The sequence below is a fragment of the Pleurodeles waltl genome, chromosome 3_1 (assembly GCF_031143425.1).
Source record: "Pleurodeles waltl isolate 20211129_DDA chromosome 3_1, aPleWal1.hap1.20221129, whole genome shotgun sequence".
NCBI lineage: Eukaryota > Metazoa > Chordata > Amphibia > Caudata > Salamandridae > Pleurodeles > Pleurodeles waltl.
This window is the reverse complement of record NC_090440.1, coordinates 1,133,777,382-1,133,793,268: the sequence shown is the minus strand read 5'-3', so window position 1 is coordinate 1,133,793,268 and position 15,887 is coordinate 1,133,777,382. Positions and strand designations below refer to the sequence as shown.

General features: G+C 42.9%; 1 protein-coding gene across 1 annotated transcript in view; it reads left to right on the top strand.

Annotated features, from left to right (window-relative positions):
* Positions 1–7,094: 7,094 nt before the first annotated feature.
* Positions 7,095–15,887, top strand: part of LOC138283558 (uncharacterized) — a 149,563-nt gene continuing 140,770 nt past the window's right edge. The window contains exons 1-3 of the mRNA XM_069221499.1: positions 7,095–7,326; positions 7,567–7,693; positions 10,959–11,170. Of these exons, the coding sequence (XP_069077600.1) occupies positions 7,116–7,326; positions 7,567–7,693; positions 10,959–11,170 (550 nt within the window). The 5' untranslated portion in view covers positions 7,095–7,115. The remainder of the gene's footprint in view (positions 7,327–7,566; positions 7,694–10,958; positions 11,171–15,887) is intronic.

The following is a 15,887-nucleotide window of genomic DNA, read 5'->3' as shown; positions in this document are numbered from 1 at the left end:
TACGATAAAAGTGAATGGGGCACTATCTGAAGCAATCCCCATACAGCATGGGACTTGACAAAGCTGTCCTCTATCCCCGATATTATTAACATTAGTGTTGGAACCCCTAGAGAGTATCCTGCAAGACTATCATAGTGACGGAGGCATTGAGGTTGGCAGGCGTAGAATACTCTTCCCCCTCTGCCGATGATATCCTGTTATTGGTCAAGAACCTGACAGACACCTGAACCCAGTCATACCAGAAATAATACAATACGGGAGGTCGCTGGCGCTAACAATTAACCGGAACTAGTCTTTGATGGTCCCGTTGACTGTGTCCACTAATGCTCTGATGTTAGAATAGCCCTTAATATGGAGTGAAGAACCAACTAGATGTCTGGGCATACAATACCATTGAGATATAGACACAACACCATGCCAACTATAGGGTATGTGTAGATAGACGGACTGCAAACGTAGATAGGTGGATCAAACTACCAATATTTATGGCTGAGAGGATAGGTATAATGAAAATGATAATTCTTCCACAGTTGCTCTAACTTTTTCAGAGTATACCTCTGCCACTGAACTGTCAGTTCTTCCACACATTGAACTCATTAAAAGTGAAGCTAGTTTGGGCTGAGAAGATGGCCAGGGTTAACCGGAAGACTATGCAACTGCCATATGCTTCGGGGGGAGTGGGGGGGTTGCTGCACCAGACTTGGAAATCTATTATTTATTGGCCAAGTGCAACACGCATATCATTGGATACATAACATACTACAAGCACCACACTATGAGATGGACAGAGGGTTACCGTATCCCATACCTCTTAATACAGCGTTTATCAAGCCCACTGGAGAAATAAATACTATGGAGTGTACAGTTTGTTAGCCTGTTCGCGACTGGCAGCGCTAATAGGGGTGGAGTAGGTATACTCCCCAATCTTGCCACTAAAAGATAATTCTTTCCTCCAGGTGACATAGGAGCCAGCTGCTAGGAAGCTTTTGATTAATAGACAACTCCAAACTGTGGGAAATATGTCCAAGGACGAGGTCTTTCTCACATTACAGAATTATAAGGAAAAGGAACATATACCACATCAGAGATATACCTATATCTCTGACTATGCCGCTCAGTACAAGAGCAATATGGGGGACACCGAGCAGAACTAAACAACTGGAAGTTGCTGACACTCCTGTAGTCAAACGTATTCCCTACTAGATTGATTTTATCAATCATGTATGCCATAGTAATACATGAAATATCTAGACCTGAAGCCACATAAGGGTAAAACGCGACTGGGCTAAGGACTTAGACCCAAGACAAGTGGATGACCAAGGCCACTAGAATTATGTGGCAAGGGAGGGTCCAATTATGCAGTAGGGTGGAGTAAATTACATAGCTAAAAAAGGCAAAATATGTGGCCTAATATGGCACATTTTTTATTGTAATACTTCGTTTTTTTAAAAACATTTTCACACTTGTTAACATTGTCTAAGTGTTGGTTGTATCTCATTTGTACAGGTTTAATACCCAAATATAGCAATAACCAAAAGAAAGATGACAGTCAACCATTGTCATGGACCTTCCACTGAGCAGCGACACGTGTTGCTGCATTTTCAGCACCTTTTGAACGGTTTGAGCTAGAAACAATTATTTTAGCTATAATCTTCAGATTATGTAGCCGGTGATGGATTAAGTGACAAATGTGGCAAATATGTAATTATGCAAAAAATGATGCGGCCACACAATCGCATAATTCCATCAGCCCTACAGATGACATATGGAACTACTGCTGCTCCCAGACAGAAAGCGTGTTGGCAAATTGTAGATATCGACTAGTACATTTGAAATTCTCATATATGATGAATCACACCCCACTGAGCATGGAGAGCTAGGGCCTCACAACTGATATGCGGTGTCACTGGTGTAACACACCAGAGGAGGGGTTTCTCCATTTAACATGGGAGTGTCCCGGTATAAATAGATACTGGCAAGAAATCTTTGATAAACTGATCATTATGATAGGAGGCAACCTGGCCCCATCACCATTGCTAGTATTGCTGGGATGGTTACGGAATATTCCTAAAAAGCATAGAAAGTTCAAAGACTAGCACTGCTACTGGTGAAGTGGTGAGTGGCAATGTGCTGGCCCATGGGCAGGACACCTAAAAGTGAAGACTAGTGAAGGACCTGTGTGGTGTAACTAACTAGCAGTCAGAGATATATGGTGAGCTGCTGCCACGACAGTCCAGACCCAGAGACATCTAGGGCCTCCTGAGACAATACTTAATGACAGAGGCAAGTGAATCGGGCACGAATGGTGATGCACTGCCAGAATAGATGCGATTTACACGAAGACATCCGCACTTCCATGTGTCTTCCTAGGGTTGTGTCGGTGAATGGTCTCTGGACGTGATAATATGTGATGAATCAATGATAGACTGTCTTGCTTGCAATGAGGAACAAGCAGTTGTAAATGATTGCAAGTGACCTTGTATTGAGGGGTATTGTTTTCATACTACGTTTCTAATCCAAATTAAAAATAAATAAATTAAAAAGATAAATAAATAAATGTTTAATGATCAGCATCATGTTTCTTCTTTTTATTTAAGGAAAAGTTGAAAGGATTTCAAGAGTGATCTTCATTTTCTTATGATTTCAGGAAATTGTGAATATTCTGGGACCAGAGGAACGCTTGTGGAGCAGTGAGCAGGTGCACCTGGTTCTCTTTGGCCCTAAAGGGATATTTGGAATTATTCTCTCTAGCACACAGGTGCTTGAAGCATTGATAACAGGTAAGCTGGACGGAGGTACTATATTTGTATGTTCTTTGGGACAAAGGGAGTGATCTACTAAGACTTGATGCACACTAGATTTAGAAATGTAAATTCCTAAAGCATACCACTGTTGTAATATGAACCATGCAAAATATGTGGTAGCACTTAGTCCTTGGGGGGGAGGTGTCTGAAGCACCTTGATGGTGTAAAATCCATGATACAGTGTGGAACTTTTATAATGATGCTGTCATTGATTATTTATGTAAATTGTATCTTCAAATACAGCAGAACTTGAACTCTGAAAAGCCCAAGGTCACTACTCTCAAACCTATACCTTTTAACAGTACTGATGCGTTTACCTCTAAGAGACTCACTAAACTTAGGCCCATATTTATACTTTTTGACGCACAACTGCGGCAACGCAGTTGTGCGTCAAAAATTTTACCGCTGGCTAATGCCATTCCAAAGCGCCATGCGGGCGCCTTATTTATTGAATGACGTTAGCCGGCGCTGCGGACTGGTGTGCGTCAAAAAAAATGACTCACACCAGGCAGCGCCGGCGTAGGGGAAAATGGAGGTTGGGAGTCAAAAAATGGGGCAAGTCAGGTCTGAGTCAAAATTCAGGCCTCAACCCGATTTGCGCCATTTTTTTTTACGCCCAACCTCCATTGAAATGACTCCTGTCTTAGCAAAGACAGGAGTCATGCCCCCTTGCCCAATGGCCATGCCCAGGGGACTTATGTCCCCTGGGCATGGTCATTGGGCATAGTGGCATGTAGGGGGGCCCAAATCAGGCCCCCCTATGCCACAAAAAAAAACGAAAAAAAATACTTACCCCAACTTACCTCAACTTCCCTGGGATGGGTCCCTCCATCCTTGGGTGTCCTCCTGGGGTGGGCAAGGGTGGCAGGGGGTGTCCCTGGGGGCATGGGAGGGCACCTCTGGGCTCCTTCTGAGCCCACAGGTCCCTTAATGCCTGCCCTGACCGAGGCGTTAAAAAATGGCGCCCATCAGGCTGGATGCCGTTTTTTAAGGCCTGCACCCTCCTGTGCGTCAAAATGACATCAGAGTATAAATATGGGGCACAGGCCTTAAAGTCATTTTTTGGAAGGGAACGCCTACCTTGCATATAATTAACGTAAGGCTGGTTCCCCCTTCCAAAAAATGACGCACATGGTGGAACTTTGACGCCCGCGGGGTCGGACGTCAAAGTATAAATATGGGGCAGGGTTTGCGCCGATTGTGCGTCAAAAATTTTGATGCACATTTGGCGCAAACAGAGTATAAATATGCCCCTTAGACTGTTGTAACCTATAGTTCTCTTACGAGAAAAAATGGTTTCCCATGGCTCCTGGGTGACATTGGTGGAAGCACTTTCTCCAAAAAGATCTCCACTGATACCTTAGGAATCTCTATATATGATGTATGTACTCTTTGAGCTCCTCCATGGGGTAGCAGACTGCCCACTGTGACCTAGATGTGGTTAATGGTCCAGCAATTTGGCCTGGACTTCTCTTATTGGGGTACTGACAACATTTCTTTGCCTTTGGTTGGTCCCCTTCTGCAAAGACAGAGTTGTGCTAAAACATGTTGCACTCTAACTTCAAGAATTAAAGTAAATTAATTTCCAACTCTTATGAATGTCCATCAGTTACTCCTTTTCTGTTGAATTGTCTCCTCAGACATAAGTCCAGTCTTCTAATGGAACTAGAAGCAGAGTGGCACCTAACCATTCATTCCTCCAAAGACAAAAAGACACCCGATGTTACCTGTGTTTCGTTATTTAAATCAGGTCATCTAGTTGTCTGGGTTGGATTTCTCCCTTTTGGGTATGGCTAAACCTGAGTTGGTCATGAATGGTTCAGTTTTATGATGCCACACTAACCTATAAATAATAGAATGCAATGTAGTTCAATATAATTTCCAGTTGCTAAGATACATGAATGAATTCCCATCTGTTATTCTTTTGCTGCCCACTGAATGTCGTTCACACATAGACCACAGATATGAGAGCCTTTGTGAACCACCCCTCCAACATGAAGCACTAAAGAATGTCTATCCAGGCATTATGTAGCAAAGGATGGATTTAAGGGGTACCCAGGGTTCATATGGTGACCAGTGTACACAAACAGGCAAAGTCTAAGCCTGTATTGTATTTACTTCTCTGAAAGTATATGGTTATTATTTATTAGTTTATGCTTACTGTAGTATTATTTTTAGATCCACATCCTCTGACTTAATTGGGATTCCCAACAGACCACTGCCTACTCTTAAAAAATGAAAAGAAAACTTTTCATTTATCTTATTTAAAGGCATCCTGTTTCCCTTTAATGAAAATGGGCTGCAGTTAAAAAAAAAGATTGCTTTACACATGGTTGTCTGCTGAGCCCAGCAGGACACCATCCCTGTGACTTTAACTTTCCTAATGGGTCTCAAATTGTGACCTACCTCATGAATATTAATGAGGTAGTTCGATTTACGAGCCATTGGGAAACGCTAAATGAAACTCATGGCAAAAAATTGTAATTAGGTAATCGCTATTCAAAATAATGAAACATCTGCCCTTGGTTTTCCTTTAAGGAAAATGAAATGCATTAAAAAATGCTTTATTTAAAAGCAATAACAGACAGCATGGTCTGCTGACTCCAGCAGGCCACCATCCTGTAACTGCTGTGGTTCCTAGTGGGTCACAATTTGTGACCTGCCTTATTATATTCATGAGGTAGGTTGAATTTCGACCCACTTGGAATCAGTAACTTTGCAAACTGACCTATTAGTACATAGGCCTGTTCACAAATTACCACATTGGTCACAAAAATGCTGGTCGTAAATTGCAACCAGCATTTTGCAACCAACAATCAGTGCTAGATCCATTTTACCCATTGTGATGATCCCTCAAGTCAAGTGTTTGCCTTTTGCATTTTCCAACTTATAAACTTAAGGAGATGTTTGCTGTCTATCCCAACAATGTTAGAGCCCTAGTCATTAAATCAGTCACCACCTTCTGTTTGAATTAAGCCAATGCTTATTACCTATAATTCCTGGCCAGGTCGTTCGGAAAACTGCGGTTGAAATAGACTCATGCGGTTAGCTTAGTTCTTAACTTCTACAGATCAGATCACATATCAGCGACGTATGGAATTTTCACAGGCGTCCTGTAGAAAGTTGCATACACCTTAAAGCATTTTGTTGCTGTTACAAAGCATATCACAGGAAAGCTTAAGTAATTGCGTCCGAGTAATTAATGTTTGGATCGTGCAGGTTGCCCCTTTTAGTGACTCATCGGATTGTCACGGTGAAAACAGGCGTTGGGCATTTCTCGGTTACTGCACCCAACTTGTAGAATTCCATTCCTATTTCAACTTGATTGCAGGAAAGTTGGCAATCTTTTAGGGAAGTTTTTAAATCGTATTAATACTTTTTCGCCATTCATTGGGCATAAAGATCATTGTTACCTTTTATCATAGCATGGCAGAGAGGCACGTCATGCCAGTGACGCTGTTGTCAAGGTTTAAAGAGATTGAGATCTCACATGCTCTACTGCTATGGTTTTGGTGACATATCAATTCTGGAAAATGCCTTCACCCTCCCATCTCTTCTCCTTCAAGAGTTTCCTTTAAGGTGCACTATCTGAACTGTGTGGTGGACGACAAGTGGCATAACCTTGCTGGGGGGCTATTAACATATATTTCACTCACATCACTAAATTGCCAGAGTGCATCTGGTAAAGAGGACTCCTGCAAGGCCTTTCTGAGCCTTCAAGCAGTGGCGTGTACACTGAATTGCCACACAGTGTCACTGTCTCATTGATCCTTCCCGTATACCTATGTATGCATGTGAGAGACTGCGCTGAGCAGTTGCCTACTATCTGTCACGGTTCCTGTGGCTTCAGGAGGAATGTGTTTGTACGTGGTGGTGGATGCGTTGCACAACAACAGCCATTGGCACCGAGCACTGTCCTCTAAGTTACCTCTTTGAATTGAATGTCTTCGGCCCTTTGGCACATTCCTGGAAGAACGTTTTACAAGCTTGTCATTTCAGACTTTTGACCCTTAGAACTCCTGCACACCCGTTCAAATAGTTTTCATTGTCTCCTTAGCAACAGTGTCTTCATCAAGGCTGCATATCTGGAATAGCAGAGTTCATGCAATGGGAAACGCTTTGTCGTGGCTACTTTGGTGAAATTCTTTCAGTGCCTTAAGTCAATATGTGTCGATGGGTTCTGCTTGCGGTTCATTGGCTGTGGGTATAGCTACTCTCTATCGGTGAGTAGGGAATGCTGTTTGTGTTGGATGGGAGTCTCTATAGGGAAACCCGGGTGACTGGCAATGTAGGAATTTCACTCGGCATCTCATGAACCTAATCCGATACTCTGATATGCTTTCAACATTGTACCCTCATTCCGCAGGAGAACCATGGTTGCACCTGTTACCCAGAAAATGGCGCAGTGAGAAGAATGTACTTCCCTTCTCCGAACCAAAGTATTTTCCGCTCATCCCAAACCCGGTTGTGTGCATAAAAGAGGGAGACATCATTCTTTTCAGACTCAGCCTTTTCCCTAATGGTGAGTATCTTGTTATTGCCTGTGGACAGCCTGCCTTTCTTCTGGCCCTGTTTGACTGTTCGGTCTGACTTTACACTACACATCTGCTTGGCATGGATCACATATGCATGCAAAAGTCAGCTCCCCTACCTTCTCTTCCCTTCGAAATTCAGCTAGTCTGACACTGGCACGTCTCAACATGATTAAAGTGGGTGAACTGCAAGTATGCAGTGGCGCAAATGACTCCTGTTTCTTTTACAGACCGTTCTTCCAGTCATTATCCTGTATACCAGAAACAGCATTTGTTTAACAGCAACCCCACATGGGACTTCGGTGCCTTCCGAAGACTGGATCATCTGATTCGAGAGACTCAACTAAACATCTCCTGGTAAAATGCTGGCGTTGAAACTATGACCTATTCCAGAAGGGTGGCAGTATTTTGTCATACCACTGGGACTTGCTGGCGCATCATTTCATTAGCCGATGGGCAACTGATTGGGTTGGTATTTTGTAGTAGGCTCTGGGTGCAGGGCATGGCATCTGACCATGCCCTATGCTCTGGCCTTGCCGACAGAATGTGCTGTGCAGGCAGGAAGGTTTTAAGGCAGGAATTCTACTTACCCTTTCATAGGAGGTCTCGCCCATCGATGACTAGAAATCCTTGGTGGTACCTTGTGTGCAAGATGTGCATGGAAAATAATTAAGATTGGGGCCTTCATCCATGTCAAACAAACCAGGAGGATGTCTTTATTGAACTTGATTTGTGTGTACAAGATGGAAATGTTCAGGATTAAAACAAAATGGTGGCTCTTTACCCGTCTTCTCCTACAACATACAATGCCTCCTTTGAGGTTTTATGAGCGAGGTGAAACCGTTGAATACGGAATTGGAACGAAGGCTTGCACCTTCCTTCTTTTTTGCCTTGGATTTTTATTCACTTTATTGCTTATTTATTTATTTAATAGCCAATTTGTACAGTACATTCTTAGTCACAAGAACAGCAGTGCGTGTTGCATAAAATCAACAATGTACGATAACAAAAGTTAATACTTAACATCGGTAAGACCATACTAGTCTGCAACAGATATGTTAGTTAGGACAGGTGCACTGGGAAAATGTGAAAGGTTTTTTTCTTTTTTTTAAAGGAAACAAACTTAACCTTAAACAGATTTCATTGGAGGGACTGTCCCACGTTCTGGGGGTGCAGAAAGTGAAGCCTTGTTGTAAGGGTTTGTATTTCTTGATTCAAAGGGCTTGTGAGATATGTTGTGGTTTGCAGTATGTGGATCTGGAACAACCAATAACTGTGAGCATGTTCTTGAAGTGGGGTATAGGAGTTAAGTTACTGGCCTGAAAGATTAGGCAGAAGTCCTTGAACGTAATATGTGCCTCAGGAGGAGCCAATGGAGTTTGTAGGAGTGGTGTACATGACGGGATGTAGTGGCTCATGTCATGATACATTTTAAAATGGAGAATCATTTTAAGTTGACCCAAAAATAACGCCATTGGCTCGTCCTGAATGTTGTAGACTACAATAGTATGTGACCTACAAACACTGGATTCTGAATCAAATTCTCTTGTGGAATGATGAGCTGCACCTTCCTGAGTAAATTAAGTTTAGAAATTGAAGCTTCTGGGATTTCAACAATATAGTAGTTTATCATTTGCATCTTTTATTAACATTTTCAGAGAAATAATGTAAAAATAAGCATAGAAATACATACTTTCGGGTAAACCACTACTTATCACCAGGTTAATCCCTTGCCCTCATAAACTCCATTTAACTGTCCCTACACTACTCACTGGATATGAAGTGAAAATAAGATCAGAATATATAAGCAATAGGAAACAAACAGCAGTATCCATCATAAAGCATGTATAGTCTTCTGCTCTCACACCAATCTCTTCTCAGTTCAGCTGAAAATGTGTTCTTCTATGAATGTCTGCTTACTCTTTGTCCTGCATATGGACCAAGTTGAAAGAACATAAAGTGCCTGCTATTTTAAGGCTACCTTTCTTGAGGAGACTGCCTCTCCAGCAGGTCACACTTCGATCACCTCTTTTAGTGTTTTCCATTGTTTAAAAAGGACCTTGTCACCAGCGTTTGATTTAGCAGCAGCCCAAAATCTTATCCCTTGGGAATATGGCCCAAGACAGCTGTGCCACTAACAGAGTTCTGGGAATTACTGCTATCCCACATGGCCACGCCCCACAATATGTATGTTACAAATAGTTGAACGCTGGCTTTAAAGTGTAGTGATGGAGAAAGATTAGTTACCAAGTGAATACTCAGGAGGAGAAGTCAACAGTCATGGGGAGAAACATCTTAATTTTGGTGGATGCAAGTGGAACAAGTAACCCATTTTACCAGCGCAAGTGGGCCTAGGAGTGAAATGCCACCAGAGAACGTGCACTGCCAGTAGGCCTGAGTGTCATCTGCATATTGATAAATAGTGATATTGCTGTAAGATACAACAGATATGGGGACGTGGTTGGCAAAGTGGATTGCTGAAGTATTGGAGTAACACATTTGGGGCATGGGGTGGAGTGTAACCACCGAGTCTATTATCACAAGCTGAGATTGTGCTAAAAATATTTCAGGACCTGCCTCCTGCCTATGTCCAAGTCGAGATAATAGAGAGCAATACCTCAGAACCACAGAACAGGTCTAATTTAATCGAAAAGGCAAGCATTTCTATTGTCCAAGACTCACAGAACATTAACGAGCTGCACCTAAATTGGAAAGAAAGTCAATTATTATATCTGTGGTCCCAGGATAGATTTTTTTAAGAGAGATGAAATGAGAGAGGTCTGGTCTTTCGTCAGAATCAGATTGATGTCACGAAGATTTGAACGAGAGAAGAGATCCATAGCTGAGAAAGGTGTTTATGATAATACAGACTCAAAGAGCAGATGCAGGTGTATTATGTTTAACAGAGAACAACGCATGCCTTTACAGCGCATGCCGTTATTTCGCATTTTAGACAATGAATGTGTCTCAACCACGCATTACTTTAACACTCATATCGTTTCTACGACATGCCTTTGGCATGGACTTTAGAGCAGTATAATTTACTATTCCAACCCCAGTCTTCCCTACAGTAGGGAAAGTGTTCGACTTCAAAGTGCAACGCTGCTTTCCCTAAGGCATGTCATTGTAACGACATGCGTGGTGAAGTCACATGCATTGTAACGTTCTAACTGCAGTGCTTGGTTCGTCCGGCGTGCTAAAGGCTGTTCCCCCATTCATGTACGTAGCTGGAAACTAGATGCATGAGGATATTACAAATAAACACTTATTGAATTATGATGGTAGATTCGATCATGGTGTTTTGCTGTCTTTTAAAAACTCCCTCACTTCTTGCACTCTTCTATTACTTGGTCCACATTTTTCCCAGTACTGACCTTCTCTTTCGTCCCTTTTCTGGGATATTCTTTTGTCTTTTCTTATTTTGACCTTCTGTGTCCTCTCGCCTATGACTGACTCTTCCTACCCCTCTCGCCTCAGATTCACTCTCCTGCCTTGCCTCACCTACTTTGTTGTCCGCTGCCTCTGCTCATGCTTACTCCTGTTTTTCGTGTCCTTTGGTTTGGCTCTTTGTCTGTATTCTTACCCCTTATCAGTTCTCGAATGTGTTTGTCTCTCTTTTCAGGTTTGCGCATGCTTTTCAGAGCCCTGGCAGATATGTATTTCTAGACCACGGAGGAGAGGATCGAACATTAATTGTGGTTGTAAACGAGAGGGAGATTGCTTGTGACCCATCTGCTGTTGCTGTGCAGCCCTCTGCCCCTTACCAGCTAGCCAAGCACGGCATTCTGAAACAACACAAGCTCAACCTGGCCCCTAACTGGGTTGCTATTACAGGTATTTCAATTCATATACTTATACCAAGTGCTTTGAAACCGCAATCAGGACATATAACCCATCACAGGGCTTTTATAATCGGTATCCGGAACACACAATGCTGGTGTATAAGCTCTGCTACATAAGTTTCTTTCTCTTTTCTAAATGTTCACAGCTTGGGTATCAACACATATATCTTCACTGTTATAAACAGCTCAAGTTGTATCTGGGAATATATCTTGGTCTTTAATCGCATTTAATGAACCTCAGTTTAGTTATTTCAAACCCCGTTAACTCAGAAGTTGTGTCCAGTCAGATTATCTCAGTGTGGATGTCATAGGGCATGAATCAGAGGGCACTGATCTCAGAAATAGACTTTTAAAGAGGTGATCTAATTTATAACACACTGCTAAGCATAAGTCCAAGGTTTTAGCAGCTAGTTTTGCTTGTCTCATTGTCAAGCAAATTCTGTCTTTGCTGAGCAAACCAGGGCTACTGGGCCTCAGGCATGACAGCTGGGATACCTTGGAACTGATGTCCATCCTACTGTGGCTCTGCAAACTGGACCATGTACAACTCCTTCAACACTTTAAATAGTTGTGATGACTGTCCCTCACAGGCTTTCCAGGAGGGTAGCATGGGGATTGATCAATCTCTGAACTCAACAAGCATCCAATACCGCAATAATGGGTTGCCCAACCCAGTGCATGTCTTTGTTAATATAAAGTACTTTAATACACGCAGAAAATTCAGCACTACACACTACAGGTAATAGGTATGGACACTTCACTTAGTTACCCATATTAGTCCCAAATGCCATTATCTCTTCACTACAGAGTTTTTTCTGTTCTTTAACCAGTGCAAGGACCCGCAGTACACGTCTGACTCTCCTTCCCTCTTCCAGAAGGAGACTCACTGATTGCCAGTGCTCCAACACCCAGGTCAAGTCTGAGTAAGGTAGCGTTGAAAGCCACCATCCGACTCTCTGCAGGCTCCAGCGTCATTGCAGGTTTCTGGCTAGTCCCCTGTCCTCAAGCCTATGGAGGCCAACCTTTTATTTCAAGGTGTCGAAAAAACTCTTCAATACTTACTTTTGAAACCCTCGCATGTCTTTAAGTTGGTTTGACCTCAAAAGGATTGCCAGAAACCACCCAGTTTTAAAATCGTGAGATAACAGATTTAAATTTATGTTGTGAGAAAACATCGCATGCGTTTTTTTTTACCAATTAGCAGGCCAGAGAAAGTCTTCACCAGAATGTAAACCTGGGAAAAGTAGTAAACCCTGTGAACTACGGGTAAGCAAGTAATTTCCACTCATACAACAAAAACTTCCCTACTGAATACTTACCGAGGTGCAGAGCTAGCACTGTTCTCATTGGAGATTGAATGATGCATTAGAACACAACAAAAAATGCAAGGTTTGCATTACAACAAAGAAGACTCAGTAAGACCCTCACAGACAGGTGTGAGGAAAAGCAATCTACCACTATTCCAACATCAATTCTTTTCCTTTTTAAAGTGACATAGCCACCTCTCTGTGACGTTTTGTAGCATTGCTCCCTGGGGTGACAGGACATTAAAATTAATTTGTGCAGTTTATCAAGCGAATATCGGTGGCAGTGAATAATGGCTAGGTGAAAATGAAATGCAACGCTTGGAACTAACGAGGTCCCTTCTTAATGGTGTCACACAAATTCAGAATATGTATGTCCAATGTCTGCACCACAAAACTAAGTAGAAGATCAAACAATGAGAAAGCAAACAAACTCTGTCATTTGTTAGTGGATTTATACAATGCAAATTAAGCGCTTTACAGAGGGACGAGTTAACTGCTCAACCAAATAAACTCAGGGCCTGATTCACAAACTGCACTTTGTAGTATGTCATGTAGTACTACAAAACAGACTATAAATTGCTCTTCACAAACTATGTAAGGAATTTTATGCCTCCGCAGTACCTATACTTATGTGTGCCCAGTGGCGGTTGCCGCAAACCTCAAGGGGAGGGGCGTGGACAGGACAGAAATAAAAAAATAATTAAAAGAAAAAACCTTACCTCTTCTGGTCGCCGCGGACTGCTGCCGCCTCGCTCGTCTTTCTTCTTCTTCCGGTGTCCCAGCATGCACTGGGACACCAGCACAGACTTTCCAGCAATACTGGTGCTGCTTTCACGCTAAACCTACGGGAAAGCAGAGTCAGGATTTGTCTGAGCGGCTTGGATTGCCACTCAGACATAACCCTGGTGTCTGTGCAGTTTCTCCAGTCCAGCTGCTCAACACAGCCGGGCTGGAGAAATCTAAGTGAGCATGTGTATTTGGCCAGCCTGAGACGGCTGGCCGAACACACATGCGCACTTAGGTGCACTCTCTCCTCATCCCCTCTCCCACCTCCCGTGGCCCTGCCCGCCCCTCCATGAACATGCTGCTGGCTGAGCCAGCAGCTGAAAGATAAAACAATAATTAAATATTGTTTTATGTTTCAGCTTCTGGCTTAGCCAAGGGGGGCGACGCTACTTTGCCATTGCAAAAGAGCCGCCCCTGTGTGTGCAAAGTTCTCTGTACTGACTGCGGAGTCTCTGCACATATACATATAAGTTTCAATAAACATGGGAGGGACACAGGGGAATGGCTTAAAGAAGGGGCAGAGTCACTACAAAAGAGATAGGGATTAGGGAGCAATAGGAGGGGTACTCAGGGGGTAGAGACATTTTTGTTTCACTTGAGTTTACACTCAGAGTTTATAAATATCGAAAGTAGTAATCTTGCTCCATACATGCCAATACACCTGATGGTGGTAGACTCACAATTTTTTTTCCCCCAGAGTGGCTTAATTTCAGTATTCTGGCATCTAAAATACCCTCAGCTTCAATATAAGACAATTGGGAAAAAATGTTCCCTGATTTTGTTTTTAAAATATCCATCTTCTGTCTCTTCGAAATCTTGCCTCTTCTGTATCATAGCTACTAGCCAGCCTTCTTCATACTTTGGTGCTTTGTTATTTACATTTCAGATGGTCGCTTCTAACTGCAGATTCTTCACTGTTAGAATGTCCCCACATGCTACACTGAATCCAGAAGATTTAAACAGAATTGCTCCTGCGCACAAGTAGGTGGTGCCATGTGGCTCCACATTAATTGTGTTCTGCCAGTAAGTGAAGATGACACAGATTATAATCGCCACTCCTTTGAGTCAACGTTTGTTTCTTTCTTCCAGCCTTAATTAACAGGCCTGGAGCTTATGCACAGCTTTTTTCCTTGTCAGTTGCTGAGTTTTTTCTTTTAAATCTATTTTTTCCAGTGTACATGGGAACTATGTCCTCTCCTAAGACCACAGGGTTGAAGCCTTGTAAGGACCGTTGCAAACAAATGCCTGTGACAAATCCCCACCAGGTGGGCCGCTAATGTTTGGGTGTGAACATCAAGTCCTGCGATGAGTGTGCCTTTATGAACCCGAAAGCTATCTCTGAATGTGAAGCAAGGCTGTGGGTCACCAAACACTGACAAAAGTCTAAGAAGTCTTGCTCCCACTGGAAGTTGAGAACATGGACTTGTTCCCACTTTCAGGGCCATTCCTATGACAGGTCCTCATTGCAGTCCACATTTTCTAGTAAGTCAAAGTTGAAGCAGAAGCATAAAATTGCAAAGCTAGATTCGTCCCAGTTCCACCACTCTCAGCCTTAGAAATCCCAAAGATGTCGGGCGCTTTGTGTTCTCATTCCCAGTTCCCCACAAAGGAGCCAATCCAACAGCTGATCCCGATACATCTCGAGTTTTCATGAACATCGACGACAACCCAACAAGTTGAGGTTTTCAAAAGGCCATTTTGGGTGTCTGGCACACTTCCAGCTCCCTTTGCAACTCCTTTGGGTGTCAAGGGTCACAGGAGGACCCCGTTGGGCTACCACCAGAGGATCTGTCCTTGGCTTCTCCTCTGCCTCCTGAACCCGCCTTAGGTTCAGCACTGATGGAGACGACTTACGTTCTGGCACCAAAATGTATTCCAGTCCCTTTGACGTATCTACCAGCACTGGAAGATGACTCAGTTTCTATAGTCCTCACTAACTCTCAGCAAAATCCATCTGAGTCCCAACCAAAGTCACTTCCAGAAGCCATACCAATGAATGCAACCTTAGTCTAATCTGACTGAAACAGAACCATGTCCTTGCCTTGAAGCTGCGCTGCAGTGCTCCAACAACGTTTCAATTCAGACTCTAATAAGAGCCAACTAGACATTGGACATTGTAATGTTGATGTGGGGGATAATTTTCCATAACTTCATGATGGGCACAATTTATATATGGATTTGTTGAACTTGAAAGACTCCAGCGAGTTGGACATTGGGTTGTATTCTTCTCTTGGACCACCAACAAAAGAAAGTGCTTACTTCACCATTGTAATATTACGCAAAGCAGAAGTACTGGATTCACAGTTGCCAACTATGGAAATTAAAACCAAAGTACTAACAGAAGTTTCGCAACCAGGACAAACTTCATCAAAACCATTAATTACATTTAATGACATCCTGACTAGCACTATTATGGCTACCTGGTCATTTCCACCAGTGAACAGCCCGAATGCCAGACGCCACAGGCTGGTGCCAAGCAACCCTGATTTCTTGACACAGCACCCCACACCAGAACGTTTTGTGGTTGAAGCTTCCACCAGTAGGGTTAATCCCATATTTCTTCCATGAATCCTCATGACAGAACTCATTGAGGCATTTGGAAGATGTTTTACTTGG